Here is a 23,989-nt window from a genome sequence, read left to right as displayed (position 1 = left end):
TTCTTGGAAAACTCATAAGGACCCCTAACTGCTGTTGAAGTACATTGCCAACATTTTTTTTAAAGGCCTTTCCAAAATTGTATCAAACTCATTTTATATTTTCCAACCATGAATCATCAATCCTGGGACCTTACAAAACTGCCATTTGCATAGCAATGCAGGAAATTAGGGAATTCATCAAAAGTGCCTTGGGCACTTAGTTTATGCTCGCTTCTACACTACTATAGAAGGCATTATTCATTTGTCGATCGTCACAAAAATATGTTTTGAGAAGAAACTCAAGTGTTCCACACCTCTAGAAACCATCAAACTTCAGATAAACACTCACATTTTTGCAAAGTCACAAAACTGAGACCTGTAATTCTAAAGTGTGTTTCCTCTTGAACTTGAAATCTTTCAGAAATATCTTTGCTTAGGGGAAAATCCCCTTCTGTCTGAATCTAGAGAAACTTATCCACCAAAGCTGAAAAACCTGTGGCAAAATCATAAAAAGGTGATATTTAAATGCATTTATTTTATTCTTTCAGCTTAAATGTATTATTAACAACAACAAAAAAAAGTTTAGTATGTACACATTTAGGAATGCTAAGAAAAGATTGAATACATAAGTGACTAAGTTATTATACACAGTCGGAAGGAAACGTCGAGGCAGACAGAGAGAGAAAGTATTAAAAAAAATTACAAGACAAGTGAACGACGTAAAAAGCATATGCAAATTCCCAGCTTGTAGCATAAGTCATTACATAAAATAAAGAAAAGGCAGCTTATGGATGATTTTCAGCAGTTTACCCTAAAAAAATATTGCATATGAGATTTACATGTGTAGTTTACTAACAAAATAAGGAAGACACTGGTTATCATTTTTTTGTGTACACTACAATGGTCATGTGTGAATTCCTTCCTGGTTTCCATACTGTATGAGATTGACGATTTGGAATTATTTGACTGCAGTTTGAATCGTAAACGAGAAATTAAAAGGCTTTTACTTCATAGTTTGCAGAAAGAGGAAAGATTTCCTTTGGATTTGTTGTCTATTTACAGCATATTTTATCATATATAGTTTCATGAATGCATAGCTTCAATGGATGGCAGATATTATAAGGGCAGGCAAGAACACAGTTCCAGAACTCCTGACAGTTATTTTTGTATGATTTAATTCTATTTCAACTGTTCTCTGGGTTTTCCATACACAGGTGTTATCAACAAACTGTGGAAAAGTAATCAAAATTTTCAATACATACAATCCCCAAAAATACATAATTAGCCATATGAAGTGCTTTTTTTAAAAATTTCCAAACAAGGTTCATTCTGAACTCTCACTCCCTGAGACAGTCATAATCCCTTTAGATCTGGGGGAACTCTGCAATATATAATATATTCCTTTAGTTGTGTATGCAACGAGAATAAATAATATCATTGATTACAAGGGAGAAATGGTCACTGTATTTCCTGAATATTTCGTACTGTTGGATCACTCATCAGAGGAAAAACTGTTTCGTAGTATTGTTTATTATAAACTTTTCATTTTCCACTGAGTTTCAAAGGAAAGTCATCTTGATTACATAGATTCAAGCCTTTGAATGATTGAAGAGTTACAAATATTATATAAAATTATTATCATCCGCTTAAATCTAAAAAGAATGAACAAACTGTTGGTATATAAAAAAAGCTTAAAATTGTTTGACATCCATTGTCGATGGAAGTACTGTACACTGACAGCTAATACACCCAAATTAATCTTTGGGGAGCCCATTTTAAAATCTGCAATGCAGTAGATAACAAATATAACACTATAATTACATAATTTTCTCAAAATGTCAGTGGTAACTGGTCTGTTTTCCCTAAGAATGCAAAAGGCTTCACTGTTCCTTTGTATTACAGTAAATGCCAGTACTGTATATGGTCATCCATCTGTCAGCTCTAAACCCACAAAAATTCCGTATGTTAGATAATAATAATCATAAAATTCTCCTAGCTACCAGGCTCCTTCAGAATGACTTCACCAAGAGTTTTCCATTAGAATCCAACAAGAGGGAATTTTACTGACTGCAAATGAGTAGACTCTGTCAGTATTACACTAGCTTCTCAAAAAAATATATATATGTCAATACTGTACAAACATCGTAATGTAAAAACTTTATAAATGTGTATACCTTTGAAAAATACTTTTACCTTGAGTCAATCTTCATTTCATGCACGTAAAACATTACAGTTCCAAAATCCTGCGTAGACAAAAATTCGCCAAAAGTAAAATTAGTAAACCAAACTACTGTATAAGTTATTCGTATTATTGGTAAAACATTGGGAAAAATCTTATTAAATGCTTCAGTATTAGAAGAACAAAAATATAATATAAGCAATTGTGTGCAGTTATAGAAAGGAGCTTCATTTTAACTGTTCGTTTCCAAAGCTTATTACTTATATCTGTATCAAGACAAATAATTTTGCGTAGTCTGTCCAACGTATGTTGTATTTCTTCAGTAGTACTCCAAGCTGTTTACAAGCTCCTTGCTTTTGCATAATTTTTCCTGTCTCTGTTCCCTTCTCTTATCACTCCACACTAATCATTAATTACTTGAGAGAGGAAAGTGTCTAACTTTACAGACATATTTTTATATACTATCAATTTTTTTCACGTAAACCTTCTCAGGCACGATTTGAGTGAAATGATCTGCAAAAAAAAAAAAAACTGACTAGCTCAAGAATGTGTAATATTTCTATGAATGTGCTTTTGATATTTACAAGGTAAGACTATGGAAACTAATAATAATAATTCTACTGAGATTAGAGATAAGACTAAATAAATTATTCTTATTTATGATACAATTCCGTAATTACGAAGAGGCCTGTTTCCGCAACGCGTTCCACACACGAGACTGTATACTCGTACAGTACAACAACTTATCAATATACCCTGCAATACAAAGACTTCTGAATGACTTTGAAAGGAAGACCACCTGGACATGATGGGGTCTCGATGTTCGCTTTTATAAGTTAGAACTGTGTGCTGTCTTTTATTTGTATATAGCATTTTTTCAATATTAATGATTCGCAACATTTCACAGACTCCCTGTTTCTTCATTTCCCGTTATGATGAATTTTCAGAAACTAGTTGACCCAAAACGTTTCTTAACCTGCATTCTTGTTGACTTGACCTGAATTTATTCGTAATGTCCCAAAGTTTCATATAAAGCACTTAGAAAATAATAATAATAATAATAATAATAATAATAATAATAATAATAATAATAATAATAATAATAATAATAATAATAATAATAATAATAATAATAATAATAATAATAATAATAATAATAATAATAATAATAATAATAATGACTTAACGGGAATAGTACACACAAGACAGAAAGCAGGAGTAAAATGAAAATTCTACAAAAGTTCAAGATATGAGTGAAAATGCTTTCCAGACTCTAGGTCAGAATTTAGCACTAAATGAACATCGTGAATACTGTCAAAATAAAAAAAATAAAAAAAGAAAGTCCACCATACGGGAACGTATTACAATACCTTTAACAATGGCAGTTTCTAAATAAAATTTAGTAGGATTAAAATACATATATATCTTGGAAATCAGAACGTAACTTCTGTTGTTTCACTTGTGTTTTGTGATCTATAAAATCATGGTATTATGGCACTTGTGTTATTTTGATTGTAACAGTTCCCAACCCACCATCCCCCCTACCCCCACACACAAAAAAAGAACACTTTGCTTGGACTTCTTTTGGGAAAAAATATAGATATTTCATAAAAAGCCCACTCTCTCTACCTATACTATATTACAGTAATCTAAGACATAACACAATATTACTGCAAGTATAAATACTGTACACTCTTAATGCACTTTGCATCAAAAAATCTTATAAGCTCTTAATCTAGATTATACAGAAATTTATAATCTACTCATGAATTATTAAACGTCATACAAATTGTATTATGTATGTGACTAAATCTTACTTTATATTCACATGGGCAGAACTGCATGTGTAATTTTATACATTAGCAATGTCACTTCTGGGTTCCCTCATATACAGTACAACATACCATTTTAATATTAAAATAAGTACAGTCACTGTAAACATAGCCACTCTTCTTCCGTGCTTGAGAGAAGCAGACTAGATCAATTCCATTAGGATTTATTCCAACGGGTGAAATAAAAAAAAAAGAAGTGAGTATAATGCACTATACTATTCACTGCATAATGAAAACGAGAGATTTGGCAAAACTGACCTTTACATTAAAATACAGCTGTTAGAACTATAGTAGTCATGTACTATATTGGGCTTTCATTCGTCACAATAAGCATGCCTTTCCTGTTGACAGAGTAACGTAATTATTAGTTAAAATAAAGTACAGTATACTGCAATAATATTTGTATCTGTGAATATTACTGTGCATCGGTTGTTTCAAAACCAAAATGATCCGTGACACAATATGCCGTCATTATACAAAACGTACAGCTGTCCCATAAAACTGTCAAGAATAGCAGGCATATCAGTAATTATACACAGTCTTTACGGTATATATCTACTTGTGCACACAGGCTCCATCAGCCTTACCAAGAAAGTACGCAGGCCACTTCCTTGAATAACAAGACACTACTCTAAGCCAGAAGTCTTTGGACGTTTTCAGTTCCAATGAATCTAGATAAAAGTAAATTGAGGTGGTCTGCAGTAAGTTCATCAATAATTCTCCAATTCATGGACAGCACAAGCCTGGCAAAACCTTACACTCACTGTCCATTTAAAATATGGAAGAGATATAATTCTGGTATAAAATCATTTTCAAAAATCTTATTCTTAATGATACAGCAACAATGATTAGGATACTGCAACTAAGGACTTTTCAATTTTAGGGGGTTTATATTGCAATTACGGTAGGACTGTAAGGTTGGGTCAAGTGAAGTTTTTAATGACTTTGAAAATGGCAGCGTTAACCACAGAGTTGACCCCCTGCTTTCCAAACAATTTTAAAAGTCAGATAACATTCCATAAGCATTTATAACTACCTTGTTAATGCCCCCTACATGTTTATGGAGTGAATGTATTCCCACTTCAATACTCTGTCATTTGGGAGAGGCATGATGTCACAGTGAATAGCACAAAATTAAACGAAACATTGCACTCACATTTGTCACCCACAAAACAAAAGAACAGGATTATTCACCAAATTGAAATGGGACAAAATCATTTTGAGAGTTGTGGTACAGCCAACAATTTCGTTCCTGAGATTTATTAATCAATAACAGTACAGTTCAGTTCCCACATCCAAGTGAACAAAATTAGCCTCCATAGCTTGGAATCTTCGTAAATGAGATGACTGAAGCCTAAGAGTCAACTCAGCAGGGCTCATTATTATTATTATATATCTGTGAGTTGTAAAATAAAATAGAAAAAACTAAGCCTTACTGAGTATGTATACACAGGCTACCATCATGTCACAAATATGCGTATGCAAGGAGTAGTAAAGCAATCACTAGTCTCACAATTAATTCTCTGTATGATAATTATCTATTTACACATTTACAAAAATATGATTGTTCTTCCTACTTCTCCAAAGTCTGTTTCATAATCTGGCCACCAAAATATCTAATGCAGTGTAAGACTCGTGCTCATTCCACGTTCTAATGCTTGACGTCCATTTTTAAGAGACTATGAATCAGACCTTGATGCCATCGAGAAAGCTTGGCTCACAACACTTCATCCTAACTTTAAGAAATAAAATTACATTTTTCTATTACACCTTATGAATAGAAGCAGTAGCCTCCACAGTTTAAACAAAATGCACCAGGGGGATATTAGATATTATTCGTAATGCGCCACAGTCAGCACTTCCTTATAAAGCTGCTTCAATTAATTACATGACACTATCATTGTTAAGATTGAGCTTCAAGTTGGGTCTGACTTAATATGTCACAGCATTCAACAGCCCTCCAACTTAATCTTGAGTTTTAAAGGAAATGACTGAAGGGAAGAATTAACGTAGGGGAATACATATGTGAGGAGATTCACGGCCGTGTGACTAATCTCAAAATGAAAATCGAAAGAGGAAAAAAACTTGTCGTCGAATAGAAATAAATATTTTGAGAAATATCTAGATTTTTGAAGGGACGAAATGACTACTACATATACAATCTCTGAGGCCCCTCGAGGGCTTCTCTTGTTACAAAGTCTTTCAAGTCTTTATATCATGTCTAATACGCTTCAGTGGTTTGCTGATCTCTCCTCACAATGACAGCAAAACTCAGATTTGGAGAAAAAGAAAAAAAAACACCCGTCATCTTTGGTACCATAGACAGCATGTTGATGAGGGAAAGAAGTCCTTCCTTTCCTGTGAATGAGCTTCTGATAGTTATGTGCCTTTCACTTATTTAAGTGCGTTCTAATACTTACATATCACGTTTTGTTTATCACAATTGGAATAATATGCGACCACTCTCTGTAATACAGTACATATCGGTCAGTACCAAGTACACATTTTTTGTTTTTTGTTTGAGCAAGTTAAAAACGCCTACTCTTACCGTGTCGTTTAAGTTAACATATTTTTCTCTTTTAAATTAGCCAAAATTTAAATAAGTGTACAGTACGGAACAATGCAAAGACCTCTTTCTCCCTCAACAACAGCTCTTAACAACTCAGGTCCCAGGTCCCATGCACTCCACCAGCCAGCCCTCTGCTTCAGGGCGTCACGACAGTTCTGCACCATTTGATATCTAATTTACTGTACAAAGGAGCCATTGCTAACCATGTCACTTCTGTACATTGCTTCGCCTCTCTCGAAAACTGCACTGCTGCTGCTGCTCAGCCTCTTGTTTAAAGGCATCAACATGTCTTCAGTTTGTTTTGTTTGATTTCCCATGCCATCTACTGTCAGGGCAAAATGATATAAAAAACGATATAATAAATAAATAATAATTGTCCCCTACTGCGGGAAACAAAAACAGATTGCCAGCATAGGGTGGTTTGAGTATCCCTGTTGTGACGGACATGTGATAAGCCTAACAGGGAGGGGAGTGTGTGTGAATACTTTTTGCTTAGCAGAATGAAAAATGAAAAAAGTACCCAAAAAATATTGGTTCCTCTTTTGACCCTCCATATTGACTTTTAACCACTACACAATCACTGTGCAGGTTGTCGAACTCTGTGCTGGGCTTAGCCAGAATTTCGTCTCTGATATCTGATCCTCGGGTTTGCTTTCTTCTTGTTTTTGGCACCTCTTGAAGGCTCTCTTCTGGTGGCGGGGAACAACTGGGACGCGTCGATGGAATCCTGGCAGCGAGGACAACATTCAACATCCACTTGCACCATCTTCTGACAGGTCAAAGTTGGGCACTGCTTCGGATTGCAGGTGACATTACCATCCTGTAAAGGGAAAATGCATTAGTAGACCTGACTAACTAATGTCCAAAGTGAGCTTCAAGTTTCTCTACTCCACACCAATTCTCACTATTTTGCTTTTCAGCAACGATGAGCCACTTTACCTCAGATCACGATTCCATGATCAGAGGCCACCCTTAACATCTGACAAATCTCAAGTAGTAAAAGGTTTAGACAGAATTCTATTCAGAGTGAAGACACAACTAGCGTCATTCTTTTAAAGATCCAGCGCTCTTCATTTCGGCCACAAAATCATTCTGACGGTCTAAAAATACGTTTTCAGTGAAGGCTAGGTCTGCAAAGGATGTACGATCAGGTGAACTAGTTTTACTGTATGGGAAGAAATGCACATGCCAACATGACTATTTCTTAGGTTTTAAGAAAAGCATTCTTGGGACCTGAAGTGGTCATCAGTGTGGGCCAGTACATCAAGGTGCTTGTCACTTTAGGCAATTCATCATCCTCTGGCAGACAAAATGACATCACTTGAATCCTAACAAAGTTTTGTTTTGCAAAGGTTTTGTGGTTTTATTTCATTCATTAGGCTTTTATACATTAACATCAACCAAAATAGCAAGATATTAAGATAATGTGCAATGTTATTGCCTGCCATGAACACCTAATTGCTTTGAAAATGGAAACAAAATGATCTTATAATCCTCACCTTGCATTTACAGGTAATGCAACTGTAGATACCAATGGAAGCAACGCGTGGATGCCACTCCTCGCCATTCTTAGCCAAATACTGAAAGGTAGAAGACTACCAGCGGTAAGGCAAGATTTCTGTGCACAGACTATTATTCTGTTTGAAAATAGTTTCCACACACACAAAAAAAAAGACTGTAACAGTGAAAAGTTCATATCTTTCATATTTTACAAGTCAGGCGTTCATCAAAAATGGGAAGAATGTCCAACAAAAAAGTTCCATCTACAACAAGTGTCGCAGACTAGCAATACTCACTTTATGTCTATAAATACAGCCTCCCGTGTCCAGAATATTTGCTTTATATTCGTCTTCACTGAGAGGAGGGTTATTTATTACACCGGTGTCCCCAGTAACTACGGTAGGCTCAGGAGGCGGAGGTTTGCACGTGGGGCAGCAGGCTCCTGGTTTCTGTTCGAACATGCTTTCGTCACAGACCAGGGCGGGGCAGGAGAGCCTTGCACATGTGACAGATGGTTCTCCACGTGAACTTGTCTGATAGAGTACAGTAGACATAAAATGAATCTATTTTGCTCTGAGTTCCCATCCACTGACGGTACATTCCGTTATAATGGATTAGACATGTATTTCTGATACTCTAAGCATCTCATTATCATTCGGTGAGACAAACATTGAATAACAATTTGCTAAACATTTCTGGCATGAATTGTGTTCCTTTAAACTATCAAAGTTACCTGTTATTGTTCTTACAAATGAACACCCATATTCTTTGGAAGATTGAATTTCAAGTCAATGGTCCCTGTAGGCCTGTTCCATTGAACAGGGGGTTATCTTTTAAATAATAATAATAATAAAAACGAAAACACCTGATATGTTTAAGAGTACTCACCTGACACGTACACGTAACACACTTGTCAAAGCCCTTTGGAACTAAGAAGGGATACCACACTGCTCCAACACTGTATCTGACGTCGTTAAAGTTACACATCTTTTCAGGTCGACCTATGTCGTGAGCACCTGTAAATATTTTAAAATGAATGTGTGATCTATTTTTTTTTTTAAAGTAACCCAAAAGTAAGCAATACACATTTCTTTTAAATAGGCTGCCTTCATGCCTATCGTGAAATGCAGACAGAAATAATAATGCTGAAGTACAGTACAGTTGATCCTCAACCTGACAGATACTTTTAGGGACTGGCCTTTATGATAAGTAACAAAGATTAGCAATTCCGCAGAGTTCCTAAGCTAAACTAACATGAACTTCACACTCAACAGTAAATTTAGGAGATATATATAAAAATATGTCATCTATAAAATGGTAACGTAGGGAAAAATTATCATAATGTGGTGGCTGATAAGTACAGAAGTCCACTAAAGTTTAGGGTCATTAAGTTGAAGCACTGAATATCAAAGAATTTGGGTATTTGTCTCCTATTGTCCATAAGTACAGAAGTCTGCTGATAATAAGGAAATCCACTAAGTTTAGGGATATTGAGTTAGAAGTACTGAATATCAAAGAATTTGGGTATTCGTCTCCTATTGTCCGTAAGTACAGAAGTCTGTTGATAAATAAGGAAATCCACTAAGTTTGGGGCCAGTGAGTTGGAAGTACTGGACATCAAAGATGTTGGGTATTTGACTCCTATTGTCGATACAGAGAATAAGATATTCCAACACGTACTGGGACACACGGGACAGCACTGTCCTGGAGGAGTGACAGGGTCCTCACACTCGAGTCTTGGGCACATCACGTCCTGGCATTTGATCTCCCCTTTTGTACACATGCACATGGAACAGGTATTTGCAGGAGACTGCCAACTGGAGCCATCCTCAAATACGCGGTTATCTGTAAAATTAAAAGATTATTATTTTCATGAAGAATTTCACGCAAGTAATTTGATCCAGGTTAATTTGATCCAGGTCAATTTAATAACTGAATCCCAGGCAAATGATTGTACGCTATCATTTTGTCTGTCTGTACATGAATGTGGTGTGGCCATATAACCTTTTGCAAATTACTGACCTTTTAGAAAATAATGCCCTATTCATACTATATTCATCAAAAGATTACTAATTTCATTCGTGAAAAAATGTATATTTCCATTATAAGCCCATGGTAAAAAAAAAATTTAAAAGCCCAAGCAGAACTGTACCTACACAACCAGGACAAAATCAAAGGACTGACAGGCTGACTGATATGAAGTAACTTTTAAAGAGCTGAAAATGTTCACTGAAAACCTCGAGTGATGACTGCTGAAACATCCTCACCTGCATCTTTACACTTGTGGCTCCTCTCTGCAGCGTGACTTCCGTCCTGCTGGTTGATGCAAACTCTGTGACTGTCAGAAATGCAAATGCGGTCGGGGGTGACATCTGGGTTAATGATGACTGGCGGGGGCAGGGCGACGTCTGAATCCAGAAGGCATTTCGGAGGGACGTTCACCCCTTTAACGAGACCCGTCAGTGGCGGCAGAGAACTCTCGCCCTCCTCAGACTGAATCAGCACCAGGTCCAGGTAGGTGACTCCCGAACCCAACCGGGACAGCGATAGCTTGTCCAATTCAGTTGAGTGAGCGAAGAGTTCTCTCCCTTTGACCTCGTTTTCCAGGAACATGGTGGTCATGTCGAGTCTGGGATCGAATTCGGTGTCCTCCTCGCGAAGAGTGAGGTTCCAAAATGGCTCGGGAGCTCCAGCGGGCGGACGCCCACCTACCATCACGTCGTAGTGAGTGACGCAGGCGGAATCCACAGCAATCCAAACTGTCGCAGCCATCGAGATCTGAGGAGAGAGTAGCAACACAGGCTGCGGAGACCTCAGGGCTTCCGTCACGGCAACCTGATTCAGCATTCCTTTCAGAACCTGCCCGCCGGTGTCGTCGGAGGAAACGACGACCTCGATTTTCCCTCTCAGGAGCGCATCTAGGTCGCGATACGTCGGTCTGGAATAGGTCCCATTGGCCCAACTTCCCGAAAAACTCGGCGTTATGTCCTTGACGACTCTGGGTCCTTTTCTATGCTGCGTCTCCAGTTTCAGACTCGTCACTGAGATGCCTTTGACGAATATTTGATATTCAAAATCTCCTTCGTTAGACAGCGTGAGCAAGGCCCATCCAGCGCCGTAAGGTGGGGAGTAAGTTTCGTAGGCTGGGAGGGCGTCCTCTAGACTTTGGGGCTCTGGAAGGCTCAGGACGGTCGAGAAGACGTTGCAGGTGACGCGGGAAGTCACCAAGCCTTCTATCGCCAAGTCTGGCGCCGCCTGGCTCCACACTTTCATGGAGACGTGGCCACGAGTCAAAAGACGAAGGCTGCTCTCCCCCAATGTTGTCATGTACTCCACACGATTCAGATCCTGTAGAGGAATAAGTGAATTTAATCGGAGGTCTTAACGAGGGTGTTTTTGTAGCAGATCACAGCATTCAAATTATATTATTTTTCTTTATTACTAGTCCTACAAAACACATAACGTGCTCATCTCGCTGGGTAATGTAAATGATGCAAAAACACGTTCAAAATCTTAATAATTATTTTCTTATATTCATCCTTGTGAGAGTGATTATTTTTTTTACTTACATTCATACTGAAGTGAAATCTTTTCTCTCTCTCTCTCTCTCTCTCTCTCTCTCTCTCTCTCTCTCTCTCTCTCTCTCTCTCTCTCTCTCTCTCTCTCTCTCTCTCTTACTTATGATCATGCTGACGGAACGGTCAAATTCCAGACAATTCCGAAGAAACGGCAGATGCCAATTCCCAGGCAACGCCTATGAGAGATTTACCGAGAAGAAACAGATAAACATGGGCGGGGTTTGTTTTGGAATTTTAGGTTAACCATCAGTCATGCACGGTGCCCGATTTTTTTTTTTTTTTTTTTTTTGGGCCACGTAACTTCTACATCGTCATCTAGAAAATCTGTTGTGTTCTTGTTCTACTTTAATTCATTTATTAATTTATTTATTTTTGCGCGGTGCATCTACAATTTCTGTTGGTCATACTAGGCGTAGTATTTCCTTTACGTGTTTATTTATAATATATATCTATAGTTTCAAACATAATATATTTAAAATTTCAAAGATATATTATAGTATATTTATAATTTCAAACATATATTACATATAATAAAGCAGGTAATCAGACTAACTATATATATATATATATATATATATATATATATATATATAGATATATAGTTAGTCTGATTACCTGCTTTTTATTATATATAATATATGTTTGAACATATATTATATAATATATTTATAATTTCAAACATATATATATATAATAAAAGCAGTAATCAGAATATATATGCACATATACATTTATATATATAATATATTATAGTATATTATATATGTGTATATATATACAACCCCGTTCGTTCCTTTTACTGTACCTCCGTTCATATTCTCTTTCTTCTATCTGACCTTCCACCGTCTCCTAATAATTTTGATTCTTAGCGCTTCCTTCTGTTACGCCTTTCATACCTTTTAGTACTGTCAATTTCCATTTCAGCGCTGAATGACATCGTAGGTCCCAGCGCTTCGCCTTTGGCCTAAATTCTAATACTCAAATCAATTCACACACACAGAGAAACAAACACTTGAACAATACAGGCACACGTAAATAATGCCCAATACATGTTTATGAAAAAAAAAACAAAAAAAAACAAATGAATTCCTTGACTAGCGAGGCTGACAAATTCCCCCCACCCCCCACCCCTTCTTCAAAAAAAAAATCCCTCACTAGCGAGTCTTGACAAATGGCCCCTTCCCATTCTCAAAAAAAAAAAAAATAAATAAAATAAAATAAAATAAATAAATAAATAAATAAACACTTACAGAGGCGATTTTACGGAGCACGAAAAAAATAAAATATACAAATAAAAACAAAAAACAACTTACAGAGGCGATTTTACTGAGCACGACAGTGTCAATGACAGGCGGCAGCGCTCTGGAGGGCATGAGCTGCACAGCGACGGAGGCGTTGTGGGTCTCGCCGGCTCCGAAGACGCCGTTGAAGACGAGGCTCACGTGGAGCGAGTCCGTCTTCCGGTCGACGGAGATGATGGCGGTTCCTCCGCCGCTGAGGGTCTGGTTCGCCGTCGGAGACGGAATGAGCAGGGACGAGAAGACCTCGGTGTCGACGCCCGTGTAGCGGGACACCAGCCCGCTGATGACGTCTTCGCCCGAATCCTCCGCGGGGTAGAGGGACACCCACATCTTCTCTTCCCGGAGGAGCGCCCTGGGTGGGAGGAGTTGATAGGATGATGTGCGGTACACACAAAAAATCAAGTTTAAATTGGTTATTATTATTATTATTATTATTATTATTATTATTATTATTATTATTATTATTATGATTATTATTATTATTATTATTATTATTATTATTAATAATATTATTATTATTATTATTATTATTCTGTTGAATAAAATGGCAGAATTCAGCGAATTAATCTTATATATTATTTTTTCTATTTTTCTTATTAGAGAATTAATATATAAGATTAATTCGCTGAATTCTGCCATTTTATTCAACAGAATTTGTCTAAAAGAAGGTGTTCTTCTAAATTATTAATTATTATTATTATTATTATTATTATTATTATTATTATTATTATTATTATTATTATTATTATTATTAACTAGTCCGATGAAGGAACATCAGATTAAATATAATATGGCTAAGTATTTAATATCACATTTTTGTTAAAAATCAATTTAAAAATCGGCTAAAAACAGTACAATGGATATAATATAAAAAGCAGTTGAAAATTTTTTTTCATCATTATTAACTATTCAGACGATGGAACATCAGATTAAATATAGTATGGCTAAGTAGTTATTATCATATATTTTGTAAACCATTTAAAATTCGGCTAAAAATTGTACAATGGATGTAAAATAAAAAGCAGTTGGAAATATTTTTTTTATCATTATTAGTCAGAATATGAACCCTATCCACATGAAACAAGCCCACGACCACAGGGGCCACTGACTCGAACTTACAACTTCAAAAGAAAATTTAGTCGTCATGGCGCCTTCAGAAAAGTTAGAGAAAAATATCAAATCACGACATTCAAAAGAAAGGTGTACAAAATAAGAATAAATCTGTACAGAGAGCTTTCGGGAATCTGCTCGATTCCCCTTTTCAATCTGACTGGAAATGGGACTCGAACGGATTCCAGAAAGCTCTCTCTGTATAGATTTATTTTTATATACTACATTTGTACCCATAACCGTGGATTCCTGCTCGATTCCCCTTTTCAATCTGACTGAAAAGGAGACTGCAACGGATTCCCGAAAGCTCTCTCTGTATAGATTTATTTTTATATAATACATTTGTACCCATAACTGTGGATTCGTTTCTCCATTTCAAGAAGACTCGTTCTACAACGAGTATAAAAAACAACAACAATGTCGTTAATCGCCTCACTTGTATTCCTTCGGCATCCTCGTCCACGTGCCACACAGCCTGTTGTTGGTAGCTTCGTAGGGCGTCGGCTGCGCCTCTAGAATTTCCAGGATGTTGCCCGTGTCATTCATGAACTGGATGGATTCCGGGGGCGGGGCGCCCTCTTCCATGAGGAAGGAGAAGTGCAGGGTGCCTCTCCTCAGCGATAGACGCCCAGTGGCTACTCGGGAAGTAGTCATTGGGGTCTGGGAAGTTCTCCCGTTCAGCAACACAGCGAAATCTGTTGGAACGAGAGATCACGGACGTTAAATCACAGATGTTATTAGAGTCGACCGGAGGGCGGCGGACGCAGCTAACGCTTCGTGGGTTTAAACAGTCGGCACGAATCGGGGCCACAATTTAAACGCATCAGTTTAGTTTAAGAGACTGAAGTGGTTCTTAACCAGGGGTGCGAAGCAGGTTCCTAAGGGGAGCGAGAGGGCCTATGAGTAATGAAAGCAAAATGTATCTTTATACACGCATGTTATTTTTTTTATGCAACAAACAAAAAAAACTAATTATATGATAATAATAATTACTATTATTATAATTTCATTTTTATAACCGAGCACTCTGCATTTTTTGTCATAAGAAAAATTGTAAGCTTTGTGAATGAAGAGTTAAAAAATGCGTTTTCGTTATTAATACATGCATGATATTTTTTTCTGCATCTAAAAAAAATAAAATAACAATAATAATAATAATAATAATAAAATAATAATAATAATAATAATAATAATAATAATAACAATAATAATAATAATAATAATTAGTATTATCATCATTTCATTTTCATTATTGAGTACTCTGGATTTCTGTCATGAAAAAAATTGTAAGCTTTTTGAGTGAAGATTTAAAAAATGCGTTTTCGTTATCAATACATACTATCATATCAACATAGCCATTTTTTTTATTTCGGCAATTCAGGGGGTGGCGAAAACTGACTGCTGATCTGAAAGGGGGGTTCGTACATTAAAAAAAAAGGTTAAGAACCACTGGGATAAGGGGTCACTGAGAATGAACAACGCCTTTTATCTGCTCAAAAAGATGGTTATCTACAGACAATCGAACACACGAGCAAATATTAAAAGCAAAAATTAAAATAGAATGACATATAAAACTTATGACCACATTTTGGGTGACCACAAAATTATGTTTCTCACACTTAAAAATTTTTCTTCAATAAAGACGAAAGAGATGAACAAACAAATGGAAAATAAGAAAAAGCAAGAAAAACTATAAAAAAACAAAAATGATAAAAGGAAAAGGGGACAGGAAATATCAGGATTACTGTCCCCCCAAGAAAATTATTCGAGCAGAGAGAGAGAGAGAGAGAGAGAGAGAGAGAGAGACTAAGCACCAGAATGAACTCGCCTTCAGAGTACAAGTATCTGGACTCGGCTGAATCTCATTACAGATAAAGAGGAGAAAAAATGCGATGGTAACGCGAGCGGAAACGGAGGTGTTGAAAGTAAAGAACCACTTGTGCAGTATCTACTATAGTAGAGACACAGTGAAAGTTTTAGCTCCAGCGAAAGTTTTGTATCATTACTGCAAAACAAGGAGGAGGAGGAGGAGGAGGAAGAGATTAAGTGTGTCCTAAGCCCGATAGGGTACATCAATTTGGGTGCACACAGGAATTAACAGGATAAAATAAAGGACCACTTGTGCAGCATCTATAGTAGAGACACAGTGAAGGTTTTAGCTCCAGCGAAAGTTTTGTATCAACTGCAAAAGGAGGAGGAGGAGGAGGAGGAGGAGGAGGAGGAGATTAAGAGTGCCCTTAGTCCGATAGGGTACATCAATTTCGGTGCACACAGGAATTAACAGGATAAAGAAAGCCACGAAGGAGGGAAGTTACGAGACGAATGGTAGATGTGAAATACATTCTTCATACGTGTTCATATTTATACAAACGGGAAATAAAAACACAGATATAGATAACAACACCTGTTGTCCTAGTGTTTAGGATCCATAGCCAAAATAGATAACGATAATGAGGGGAAGACGGAATAAAAATCAGAAAAAAAGATAAAAGCACAAATGAAAGGGTTTGTGAAAACTTGAGATACGATACGAAGAGAAGACAGAAATGAAAGAAAAAAGATAAAGATCTGTAATTTTGACGAAAAGTACTCTTAACTGGACACCACAATAAGCCATACAAGAGAGAGAGAGAGAGAGAGACTTTTCAAAGCAACTTCACAAAGAATGTTTGAGAAAAATCACACCACCTTTTTACACTGCTACTGAAACACAAGGCCCTTCAGAATTCTTCACAAATGCAAACACCTTGAGAGAGAGAGAGAGAGAGAGAGAGAGAGAGAGAGAGCCTCGAACTCCCCTCCCGATTCTGCTCCAGCACAAGGGTGACATCTGTCAAAAGAGAATTGACAGAACTGGAAGTCTTCATCTACAGACAAGAGACACTGTGTCGAAGGAGATGGGAGAGCTGTGTGTGTGTGGACAGTGGCAGGAAGTTGGGATGGTTGGGGGATGGTTGGGCAAGGGAGAGGGGTAGAGGGTAGGGTCAGGTGAAAGGAGGGCATTGCAGGCCACAGTGGCGCCAACTTGGCCGGGGAGGCGCCGCGGCCTTCCAAGGTGACGGAAGGTGACCAAAATGACCACTCGACGCTCGTGACACTACTCTTACCCACTACTTATACTAATATTACTAATTCTTCTTCTTCTTCTTCTTCTTCTTCTTCTTCTTCCCAGCTTTAACCCATTTTTATATGGAGTCGCCGTTGCGAATGAGTCGTCTCCACCGATTTCTGTCCTGTGCATCGTTCTCGTTAATACCTTTCCATAACATATCTTCCCCTACACAATCACCCCATCTCTTTCTTGGCCTTCCCTTCTTCCTTCTACCCCGCACTTCCATTTCCATCGTATGTCTTTCAACTTATATTACTACTAATACTACTACTATTTCTAATTTTCCTACTTCGATCGTAGCCACAAAATAACTACCAATTTCAACGAATTTTGATCCAAAGTGTCCTGATAATTTATGAGACACTATCTGTCCTTTTAATTCGATGCAGTCGATGTCGACATCACTCGTACACTTCATGAGTAAAACCTTTCTTCAACGTCACCACCAATTACTACCACTACTGCTACTATTATTACTACTGTTTCTAATTCTACTATCACAGTCGTAGTCTCAGAATAAACATCTGTCCTTCTAATTCTGCGAAGACATGTGAAAATCACTCATACTTTGTGAATAAAGCCTTTCTTTTAACTGCCAATAACTAGTATAACTTTAATCCTCTAAAATAACATATGATAACACATGAGCATTTAAGCAGTAAATCTTACCTCTGCCCGTGAGATCCTCCGGAGGTTCGTCACCTGAAGAATAAGAAAAAAAAGTTAAAAAGAATCAACTTCAGATTTGTCTGGAATGAGGAAAGAGGAATTTTTAGTAACACATAAAAAAACTTGTACTTTCCTGGAATCAGAAAAGCGCAATCCACAGTGATTTGAGGAAAGAGCTATTTATATTAATTTATAGTGATACAAACAGTGATTTAATGAAGAGATGAACCTTAATCATGTTGAATTTCTTATATATGAAACTGTTAATGTATGAGTCAATACTGGGACTGTTTTCAGGGAATCCATTCAAATCCCATGTCAACGACAAATCATCTTTGTACAAAGAGAGATCCTCTGTTTAATTAGAAAGGAAGTCCTTCAAGATTATAATTGTTGTCATTCTCAACTGAAAACGAAGTTAATAAATAAACAAATAAAAGGAAGAAAATAAGAAATCTATTATCTTTAATAACAGTATAAACCTATGAACTTCAAGTACACAGAGTATGATAAGTACGATTAATTGACTTGCAAGTTTATCTGGCATCATAATTACCAGGGATTACAAATAATGACGAGAAAAACAGAGGGGGTTTATATATATATATATATATATATATATATATATATATTATTATATATATATATATATATGTATATATGTTATATAAAACTTGCAAGTCAATCAATCGTACTTATCATACTCTGTGTACTTGAAGTTCAAAGGTTTATACTGTTATTAAAGACAATAGATTTCTTATTTTCTTCTTTTTATTTGTTTATTTATTAACTTCGTTTCAGTTGAGAACGACAACAATTATAATCTTGAAGGACTTCCTTTCTAATTAAACAGAGGATATATACCATATATATATATATATATATATATATATATATATATATATATATATATATATATATATATATAACATATATATCAGTAGAAGGATCCACAGTAATATTCTTGTTTATCAAGACGAAATATATTTCCTCTTGATAAAGAAGAATATTACTGTGGATCCTTCTACTGATTACATAGAAGCACGTTACGGTGTTTTTTTTTTTATATTGCACGCCACACACATACAATACATACATATATATATATGTACATACATACATATATATATTGTATTTATATATATATATATAGATATATATATATCAAGAGCCAGCAGGAAAAAATGAAAAACAGCAGTACCTAGCGCTTTCGTGTATTTTTCCTGCTGGCTCTTGATATACAATCTTCACGTGTTACTTGTTGATCGTAAATTAAAACGATATATATAATTATATATGTATATAAAGTGATATAAAACCATAAAGATCAACCCACGCACAGAAGTATCACAATGCTGCAAACCTGTCAAAACAGATTCAACAAGATGCAGCATTAAAAAAAAATAATGATAAAGAATGCTGGGTTAAAAAAAAGAAAAAAACGAAAACTAATGAACCCAATCTTGGCCCCTGGGGTGACCCACGCCAAAAATATTCGAGACGCACCTTTCCTACGCATTATATACGCGAGAGAGAGAGAGAGAGAGAGAGAGAGAGAGAGAGAGAGAGAGAGAGAGAGAGAGAGAGGTCCCTGATGATGGGTTTATTGCAGCTCTCCAAACTCAACTCTCTGGACGAAGAAGAAAGAAAAATATCAACCTGATGGAAACTGATGATTTGATTCCCAGTTAATATTATAATAATAAAATAGATCGCTGGATGGATAATGCATAAAAGGGAGTTGCTTATTATAATAATAAAATGGATCGCTGGATGGATAAATACATAAAAGGGAGTTGCTGACTTAAAGATTATACTTTTTTAATCGAAATGAATTTCGTGCTTAGTATTGGAAATGAAAGGTAGGTTAGTTCATCATTCAAATACCAATTTTCGCAAAAAATGATATAGGGAATTTCTGTGAGGTAAAGAAAAAGTAAAAATAAAACATTTCCTAAGGATTATATTTTTTTAATCGAAATGAATTTCGTGCTTAGTATTGGAAATGAAAGGTACGTCAGTTCATTATTCAAATCCCAATTTTTGAAAAAAAAATTATATAGGCAAATTCTGTAAGCAAAAAAAAAAAAAAAAAAGAAAAAAAAAGAAGCGAAAAAAGAAAAAAAAAAAAAAAAAAAAAAAAAAAAAAGAAAAAAAAATACTTTTTTAATCGAAATGAATTTCGTGCTTAGTATTGGAAATGAAAGGTAGGTTAGTTCATCATTCAAATACCAATTTTTGCAAAAAATGATATAAGGAATTTCTGTGTAGTAAAGAAAAAATAAAAATAAAACATTTCCTAAGGATTATATTTTTTTAATCAAAATGAATTTCGTGCTTAGTATTGGAAATGAAAGGTACGTCAGTTCATTATTCAAATCCCAATCTAAAAAAAAAAAAAAAATTATATAGGCAAATTCTGTGAAGCAAAAAAAGAAAAAAAGAAAAAGAAGAAAGAAAAAAAATTTTTTTTTTTTTTTTGCTATCCTCAAAGCGAACACAACAAGTCGAGAAAGAGAGAAACTTTCATAGTGAATCCTTTAGCAGCACTCGACAATATCGGCCATAATCTCTCATCCTGATAAACAGAACGTGACAGACGTGTGTGTGTGTGTGTGTGTGTGTGTATGTATGTATGTGTATGTGTGTGTGGTGACAGCTGTTGCGAAAGAAAAGAACACAGAGAAGACAAAGGTAAGCAGAGAGAGAGAGAGAGAGAGAGAGAGAGAGAGAGTAGGTTAAAGAGAGTCCTTTGAGAGAGAGAGAGAGAGAGGGATGGCGCCAGCGATAGTCAAAACTAGGTCAGACAACCTTGGCGTCAACATATCTTGGCGTCAGGCGGCCACCTCACCTCACACGGCCCTCCTCCCTCCCGAAAGACAGACCCTGTCCTCCTGAGAGAGAGAGAGAGAGAGAGAGAGAGAGAGAGAGAGATTCATGACAGCCAGGTGATAAATAAATTTCTATAGCCTAACCGATTCGCAAGCATTTCAGTACAGTTTTATCATCATCAATGGAGAGAGAAGAGAGAGAGAGAGAGAGAGAGAGAGAGAGAGAGAGAGAGTTAGGAAAGTCAGGATCACCTTCCCTCACTCTCGGAGAATATAATTCTCAATAGGAGAGGATGAGTGATCATCTCACCTGTATTACAAGATGCAAGTTCACTCAAGCAAACATACATGAGAGAGAGAGAGAGAGAGAGAGAGAGAGAGAGAGAGAGAGAGAGAGAGAGAGAGATTCTCCTTCCCCTTTATTTTTATTACCTCCCAATAAGTAATCTTCAGGACCTGACTCATTTGTCAGTTAGCAGGACTGTGCAAAACGTTAGGTTACGAAAATTCGACCAGAGAAGTGGGCCTCTTGACTAGATAAGTGAGCTCGGGGCCAGGGATGGGGAGGGGGCTGGGGGTTCAGTTCACCCTTGTTAGCAGAAATGATCATTCTTATGAAAACCCAAAAGAATTCAAAGGCAGAATCAATGAACAAACACCCGAAGCCAGCCCACTCTCAGCGACTCTAACAAATATGCAAATGAGTAATTTAGCTTCAGTGTTGACTAGACTGAGACACTCGCTGCATCAAGAGAAAAAGATGTCAAATCAAACGAAGAATTTCTGTTTGGGTTCAAAATAATGGAGATTTGTCTTGGCAGAATAAATTACGAGACTGACTATAATGGCAGTGGAAAAATACTTGTAAGTAAGTCTTTTGCAATACAAGACTCGCCAGGAAAGAACACTTGATCAGGTTTCAAAAATACAGAAGTAAACCTTGAGGAGAAGCTGCTAAGATGAAATCTGGAGAGAGAGAGAGAGAGAGAGAGAGAGAGAGAGAGAGAGAGAGAGAGAGAGAGAGAGAGAGAGAGAGTGAGTGTGTTACTGGCCAAAGATTAGAAGCAAAATGCAAACATTAAAAATCACAGGGAAACTACTAAGATGAATTATGGAGAGAGAGCCTTACCTTACCTTACAGACCTTACATCTTGTTCGGGTTGCCCCAGGTCCCTCAGTGTGAGGCACCTCTAATGTCTACCAGAGAGTTGCTAGTACATCTTCCGGTATATTTTGCATCTTCCAATCTTGGATGGTCTGGGATGCAGTTTAGATATTTGTCGAGCTTATTCTTAAACACATCTACGCTCACTCCTGATATATTCCTCAGATGAGCTGGCAACGCATTGAATAGACGCTGCATTATCGATGCTGGTGCGTAGTGGATTAATGTCCTGTGTGCTTTCCTTATTTTTCCTGGTATAGTTTTGGGCACTATTAATCTACCTCTGCTTGCTCTTTCTGATATTTTTAGTTCCATGGGATATTTTTCGCTATTCCTTCTATCTGTTTCCATGCCTGAATTATCATGTAGCGTTCTCTTCTCCTTTCTAGACTATATAATTTTAAGAATTGTAGTCTTTCCCAGTAGTCTAGGTCCTTAACTTCTTCTATTCTAGCTGTAAAGAACCTTTGTACACTCTCTATTTGTGCAATATCCTTTTGATAGTGTGGGTACCATATCATATTGCAATATTCAAGTGGACTACGAACATATGTTTTATAAAGCATAATCATGTGTTCAGCTTTTCTTGTTTTGAAGTGCCGTAACAACATTCCCATTTTTGCTTTACATTTTGCCAAACAGAGTTGCTATTTGATCATTGCATAACATGTTCCTATTCATCATCACACCAAGGTCTTTAACCGCTTCCTTATTTGTGATGGTCTCATTATTAGGTCCCTTATATGCATATAGCTTTCTTTCTCTGTCTCCATAATTTATTGATTCAAATTTATCAGAGTTAAATACCATCCTATTTACCTCTGCCCAATCATATACTTTGTTAAGGTCTCTTTGTAGAGCGTTCCTATCTTCATCACAAGTAATTTCTCTATTATTCTTGTGTCATCTGCGAAACTACTCACTACCGAATCCTTCACATTATTGTCTATGTCTTCAATCATAATAACAAACAGTATTGCAGCTAACACCGTACCTTGCGGCACACCGGATATTACCTTGACTTCATCCGATTTCTCGTCGTTTGCAATAACTATCTGTTTTCTGTTGTGTAAAAATTCTTTTAACCATCTTCCTACTTTATCCACGATATTGTGTTTTCTAATTTTCTTCGCTAATATATTATGGTCTACTTTGTCAAAAGCTTTGCAAAGTCTAAATAAACCACATCTGTTCATTTCCGCTTTTCATATTTTTGAATATGTTCTCACGTGGACTAACAGTTGGGTTTTGGGTGTACTTTTTCCGGGTACGAAACCATGTTGTCCTTTATTAAACAAATATTTTTTATTAAATGTTTCATAATATTTTCTTCATTACCCTTTCATACACTTTCATAATATGTGATGTTAGACTCACAGGCCTATAATTACTTGCCTCAGTCTTGATCCACTTTTGAAAGTAGGGGTAATATATGCTAATTTGTGCTCATCATAAATCTTGCCTGTATCTACACTTTGTCTTAATAATATTGCAAGTGGCTTTGCGATAGAATGAACTACTTTCTTTAACAAAATAGCAGGAATTCCATCAGGCCCTGCAGCAGCTCCATTTTTAATTTCATTAATAGCCTGCACAATATCAGCTTCATTAATATCTATGTCAGCTAAATATTCACTATTTTCATCCCTTACTTCTATATCATTATCTTCATTATCTATTCTAGGGTGAATTCTCTCTTATATCGTTCTGCAGTATGTTGCAAATTTCCTTTTTTTCATTCGTTAATCTCCCTTCAATTCTCAGAGGGCCTATTTCTATTCTTCTTTTATTCATCTTCTTCGCATATGAGTATAATAGCTTGGGGTTTTGCTTGATATTTAATAGGGTTTTTTCTTCCAAGTCCCGTTTTTCATTTTCTTTTGATTGTATATCTTTTGTTCTGCATTTTCTATCTTACTTTTTAGTTCTATAACTTTCCATGCATTTTTTCTTTTGCAAGACCATTTTCCACTTTCTGATATTTCTGGAACAAGATCCTTCTGTCTCTTGGTATGCATGAATGATGTTGACTTTTCTTCTTTCGCTATATATTTTCCACTATTTTCTCCAATATTTATATTAATATCTCCGTATTTACCCTTATGTCATCACTTACGAAAATGTTATCCCAATCTTTGTTTAATTCTTCATTAATTGTTTCTGA

At 36.3% G+C, this 23,989-nt stretch overlaps 1 protein-coding gene across 5 annotated transcripts in view; it reads right to left on the bottom strand.

Annotated features, from left to right (window-relative positions):
* Positions 1–494: 494 nt before the first annotated feature.
* LOC135222992 (dorsal-ventral patterning protein Sog-like) overlaps positions 495–23,989 on the bottom strand; it is a 294,457-nt gene continuing 270,962 nt past the window's right edge. For 4 of the 5 annotated variants that reach the window (XM_064261495.1, XM_064261497.1, XM_064261498.1 and 1 more), the window contains 9 exons: positions 17,830–17,862; positions 14,485–14,743; positions 12,951–13,290; positions 10,327–11,407; positions 9,740–9,904; positions 8,948–9,075; positions 8,356–8,592; positions 8,059–8,154; positions 495–7,379 (listed from right to left, as the gene is read on the bottom strand). In XM_064261495.1, the coding sequence (XP_064117565.1) occupies positions 7,170–7,379; positions 8,059–8,154; positions 8,356–8,592; positions 8,948–9,075; positions 9,740–9,904; positions 10,327–11,407; positions 12,951–13,290; positions 14,485–14,743; positions 17,830–17,862 (2,549 nt within the window). In that variant the 3' untranslated portion in view covers positions 495–7,169. The remainder of the gene's footprint in view (positions 7,380–8,058; positions 8,155–8,355; positions 8,593–8,947; positions 9,076–9,739; positions 9,905–10,326; positions 11,408–12,950; positions 13,291–14,484; positions 14,744–17,829; positions 17,863–23,989) is intronic. The other variant, XM_064261499.1, reaches the window with a different exon arrangement.

Source organism: Macrobrachium nipponense, chromosome 8 (assembly GCF_015104395.2).
Source record: "Macrobrachium nipponense isolate FS-2020 chromosome 8, ASM1510439v2, whole genome shotgun sequence".
NCBI classification, from domain to species: Eukaryota; Metazoa; Arthropoda; class Malacostraca; order Decapoda; family Palaemonidae; genus Macrobrachium; species Macrobrachium nipponense.
The sequence above is the reverse complement of the archived record's forward strand: the minus strand, read 5'-3'. Positions and strand labels throughout refer to the sequence as shown.